The following is a 5,066-nucleotide window of genomic DNA, read 5'->3' as shown; positions in this document are numbered from 1 at the left end:
CGGCCTTGTGAGAAGTAAGCTGTGAGGCAGTGGGGAGGGTTCTGAGGGAGGCTGCGAGGGTCATGAGCTCAGAATTCAAATCTCAGTCCTGAGTGAAGGAGAAAGGACAGGAAGGAAGCAATCGGGTAAAAACATTTTAGACGGAAGCTCAGAAGAAAGTTCAGTTCCACAAGGTTGGTAGGGAGCCAAAAGCTGCTATCCCAGGAGTCCTGCTTCTCCAAGGAACAGGCCTGCCTTTGAGTCCCTGCCTCACTCGCTCATGGGGGAGTGTGGCCGCCATGAAAATGGGGCAATGCAGGGCAACTGATATCAGACCGGGCAGCTGGACTCTCCATCTACGCTCCTCGCAGTCCAGCCCGCTGCGCACTCTCACGGCCTCCACAGCCCACCCTTGCGCTGCTCCACAGATGCAAGGAAATCTTCTGTGTGATTCCCCCTGGGGCTCTCTTCTTCAGTGAGATTTTAAATAATATCAATCATTTGAATTTTGAACAGGGAGCTTCATAATGAAGAGTGCATAGCCCCAACCTCTGCAGTGGATCTGGAGGCCACCACTGTGCCTCATCCTCTCCTTTCTCCAGTATTTGCTTCAAGTTCCTCTCATCCAGGGCTATCACCTTGCCAGCTAATGATGACATATGCGTGATGAAATGACTTAAACCTCCATTCCTGAAGGCCATTAAGTCCTTGACAATTACCCTCTCCGCCTGGGGCAGCTGTGATTGTTCATTCTTAGTGAGGATGGGGTTGACTCCCACTTGTAAGATCAGCCCTTCCTCCTCCTGCGATCATTGTCAGTTTCCCCTGTGGGTGACCCCTCTTCTTGCCTGCTGAATCCCCGGGAGCAAAGAATCCTAAGTGTCCAGGCAGCAAACACAGCTGTACCTTGATGGTTCCCATAGTATTTTCCTGATGTAAGGGATCTCACAGCACCTCCCCAGCCAGAATATATGGCTTCTTGCTAGATGAGACAATTTCTGGTGTAATAACAAATTATTACTTATGTGATATCTGACTTTTTAACTGGAATCCTAATGCCATAAAATTATTTTGGAATGAACTATATCTATTCCTTCCTTCTAATACACATTCAGATTGTTGAAATAAATAAATGAAATAATGCATGTAAAAGAGATGAATGCAGAGCTTGACACAAAGTAGGACCAAGTAAATATTGAATCTTTATCCAAATCTTTCCTGATGATAAGTTATATTTATAATGAACATTGTATTTAATATTGCTTGTGCTAGCATCAGCTTTTCATTTAACACAGTAAGAACAATAGAAAGCCAATTTGTGTAACACAGAAGTTGGCATGGGCATGAAAAGGAAGGGGTTGCATTTAAAACATGTAACATTGAACTCTTTTTTTTTTTTTTTTTTGAACTCTGTCTTTTTGTGTCTCTCTTTTATACTCAGTTTATAAACATGCCATGGTGGCCCATGTCTTACACAAATAACTTAGAACTTATCATCTAACAAAATGTTAAAATATCCTTGAACATTTTAACAAATTATTATTGAAATGAGGACTTATTTTTCCAGCAGAAATTATCAAAACAATGCACTATCCTAGTCATTTTATTATGCAGCTTTATAGTTTGGTAAGTAGCACAGCTTTTAACTAGTTCGTAATGGCTATTTAAATTTGCATATAGATATTACTCACATTTTGGATATTTAATAAAGCAAACAGGTATTCATCTTCCTGAAACTTTCTGTACAAATCTGGAACTTTTTAATTTCAGTGGTTGATTAAAACTTTTCACTTTATATCCTCTGTGGTTTACACTGACATTAATTAGCAAGAATTCATTTTAAAAGAGTGCATAATGTATCTTGGTGAAAAATCAGTTCCATTAGTAGAATCAAATTCTCATTCCCCCAAAGAAGAAAAAAAAAAAACCTAAAAAACTGTATTTTTCTTTTGGTCCGGCCACAATATCTTGAATATTTTGCTTTAAATAACATCCTTATCATGGTGTTCTGTACAATTAAAGTAAAAGTTTTGTTCTTATTTTTAAAAAATCAGCTTTGTAGCAGTGTTTAATATACAGCGGGGGAAAAAGACTACTTGAACAGTGAAAAGTCTCCTTTAAACAGTAAAATACCAGTTGAAGAAAAAAATAACAAACATATTAAATCTTTACAGTGAAGAAGTGAAAGAAGGAGAATCAGATGAAGAAGGATAAAAGAATGGGCAAGGGAGGAAATAACAGGAAATCGAGAACATAATTATTGTGAGATATACAATACTGGGGACATTTTCAAAGAATTTTTATTCCATGTTATAGTTCAAACTTAGCATATTAATAGCAAGTTCCAAAAATGGAACTTTAAACTGTTTTCTCAATTATTGGTTTGGAGTTTGGAAGGAACGCGGTTCTGAGATTGTTCCTCCTAACTAGAACATAGAAGGGGCCAGGACAAAAGGTTTTTGGAAACTGACTGCAAAGTGTTTTAAACATTTTTTCCACTTTGGAAATGGATTGTTTTATTATCATTTTTATAAATAATCCACTCTCCTTTTCCAGAAATATTAAAGGAATAAATTAATTTCCATTTAATTTGTACATTATTATTTTCAGGATAGAAAAGCACTGCTCATAATTTTGTGACCACAAAATCAGTTAATTTGTATTATACTTTAATCTGTTAGGGCCAGTTCTAGGGACAGAGCAAAGAGGGCAGGTTTTATGGGTGCCCTAAGGGGAGAAGCTCCTAAATCTTACTAATATGCACATTTCCCATGTCAGCTGGCCAGGGGACCTGATATTCTCAGTACAGTCATTGTTGAAGCTAAAGATTCCATAAAGACTCAGTAACAATGCAAATGCTTTACCAGCAGTGAGAATACTAATCTGCTATCATAAACTTTAAAATATAAATAGTTGGCTGCCACTTCTTAAGATACTGTGAATCTTAAGAAGATACTTTTGGTGACTTACTGAAAAGACACACTAGGAAATGCAGAAAGAATGTATCAGGTCTGCGTGGACTAAGGATGCTGAAATAGCTTCTGAGACTGGGAAACTGCAAGGAATAAATCTGTGTTAGCTATTGTCATCTAAGACATCTGTGGAATGTTTCACTCTCTTCCTGTTTAATACCCTTACCCCCTGCATCACAGGGGTTGTATGATCAAAAACTACACTTCCCAGATGCCCTTGCAACTAGTTTTCTGAATGAGATTGTCTTCCACCATAATCTTGAGAAGTACTCATTCGAGTTTAGAAATGAAAGAGATGAGGGTCACTCTTCATTATTTAGTGGAGCCGGCCAATAAGCAGTATGCAGCAGATGTGCCACAGAATTGAAAAGAAATGCTGATGAAGGCATCTGTGAAGTTGGCAGCAGTGGGGCACTGTCTTGACCACTAGGAGGCAGTAGCATTTCTTGACCTCTAACTTCTCACTCCACAACAATTTTGTAAACACCTTCATTCTTGAATTCCTTTCTGCTTAAAAGCATTGAGTGATTCTATTCCCTGCCAGGACAAACAAGGTCCAAGGATTCAGGAATTAGTAATACTAAAGAACAAAGAAAGAAGGAAAATATATGCAAAGCTTCTATAGCAATGCTAGCTAAATGAAAAAGCTGCTTCAACCAGGGAATTTATATGTGCCACTTACTAGGAAAACAGGAAATTTCTATGAAGTACAATTAGAATCCTCTGGACATAGTAGGGAGTATAAAAGGGTAGCTACAAGAGAGGTAGACTTTGTTTTAGGCCTGGTCCTAAAGTGCCCACCTAAGGTAAGAAGACTGAGGTGAAAAAGAGCAATGACCTGGTAGAAGGAAGGAGCAACCAGTGTGTAACACACACTCTCCGAATGGAGCTTGTGGCTTGCTAGTATAGTTAAATATTAGGAAAGTTAGATACTCCGTAAGACTTCCCATTCATATGTCTGCTTTGACAGTTCAACACTTCATGACACAGATACCAGTGGCAAGATTATCTTTCAAACTAATAAATAATGAGAAGGTTGTTGTTAAGAAAAGAAAAAGGGGAGAAAACTTAGGAAGAAACTGAGGCCTAGGTCGCTTTCCACACATCTTTAGTAAGAAGGGGTAAAAGCCCTGGCTTCCCAGGTGGCATGGTGGTAGGGAATCCACCTGCAATGCAGGAGACGTGGGTTCAATCCCTACGTCGGGAAGATTCCCTGAGGTAGGAAATGGCAACCCACTCCAAGATTCTTGCCTGGAAAATTCCATGGACAGGGGAGCTGAGCAAGCTACAGTCCATGAGGTCCCGAAGAGTCAGACATGACTGAGCAACTGAGCACACGCTCATGGTAAAAGGCTTATAGAAGATTCTGGGGACAAGTCTTACCAAATATCTTTAAAGGAAATAGATTTCTCCTGAGGGAAAGTCTCATTAAGTGGATGGAATAGATCTCCAAGTTTCTATAGGCATCTTTATGAAACATAAATCTCTAAAGGGCCAACTGGAAAACTGGGACTAAAAGGAATCAAACCCTCTTTTTAAACTGCTGAAATGCCTTTTCTTGTTTGTCACCTCAGCAGGCATTATATTTATTCACAAAGTCACTTGTTTGAGATCCTGGTGGCTCAGAGAGTCAAGAGTCTGCCTGCAATGCGGAAGACCCGGGTTTGATCCCTGGTTCAGGAAGATCATCCTCTGGAGAAGGAAATGGCAACCCACTCCAGTACTCATGCCTGGAAAATTCCATGGATGGAGGAGCCTGGTAGGCTCACAAAGTAACTTGTTTATGATCACTGACCACCAGAAAGACTACAGAAGTAGTCAAGGGCCGTGGCTAGATGTCCAGAACATGCAGAGGGTAGTCCGTTTGCTAAAAATCTGAGACACTTTACAGAGACGTTCTGCAGAGGCTGGGGATCCCTGCTACAGAGATCCTCAGTTTAGATGACAGGCTGTCCTGTCACTAATTCTAGATACTGATGAATGGAAGGGAGTATTTGGGTTGACCACAGATGCCCAATTGTCTGCAAACATTTGTGAGCAGTCTCATCAAGACGGCAAAACAACTAAATAGATGCAGTGGGTAATGACGAGAGCTTGGCAGACCTACCCTGAGGG

The 5,066-nt window shown here is 40.0% G+C and overlaps 1 protein-coding gene across 1 annotated transcript in view; it reads left to right on the top strand.

The window, feature by feature from the left end:
• The first annotated feature begins 278 nt into the window (after positions 1–278).
• LOC122422711 (ubiquitin-conjugating enzyme E2 R1-like) overlaps positions 279–5,066 on the top strand; it is a 9,599-nt gene continuing 4,811 nt past the window's right edge. Inside the window, 1 exon segment of the mRNA XM_043439329.1 lies at positions 279–454. Coding sequence (XP_043295264.1) covers positions 279–454 — 176 coding nt within the window.

Source organism: Cervus canadensis, chromosome 20, assembly GCF_019320065.1.
Source record: "Cervus canadensis isolate Bull #8, Minnesota chromosome 20, ASM1932006v1, whole genome shotgun sequence".
Taxonomy (NCBI): domain Eukaryota; kingdom Metazoa; phylum Chordata; class Mammalia; order Artiodactyla; family Cervidae; genus Cervus; species Cervus canadensis.
The sequence above is the reverse complement of the archived record's forward strand: the minus strand, read 5'-3'. Positions and strand labels throughout refer to the sequence as shown.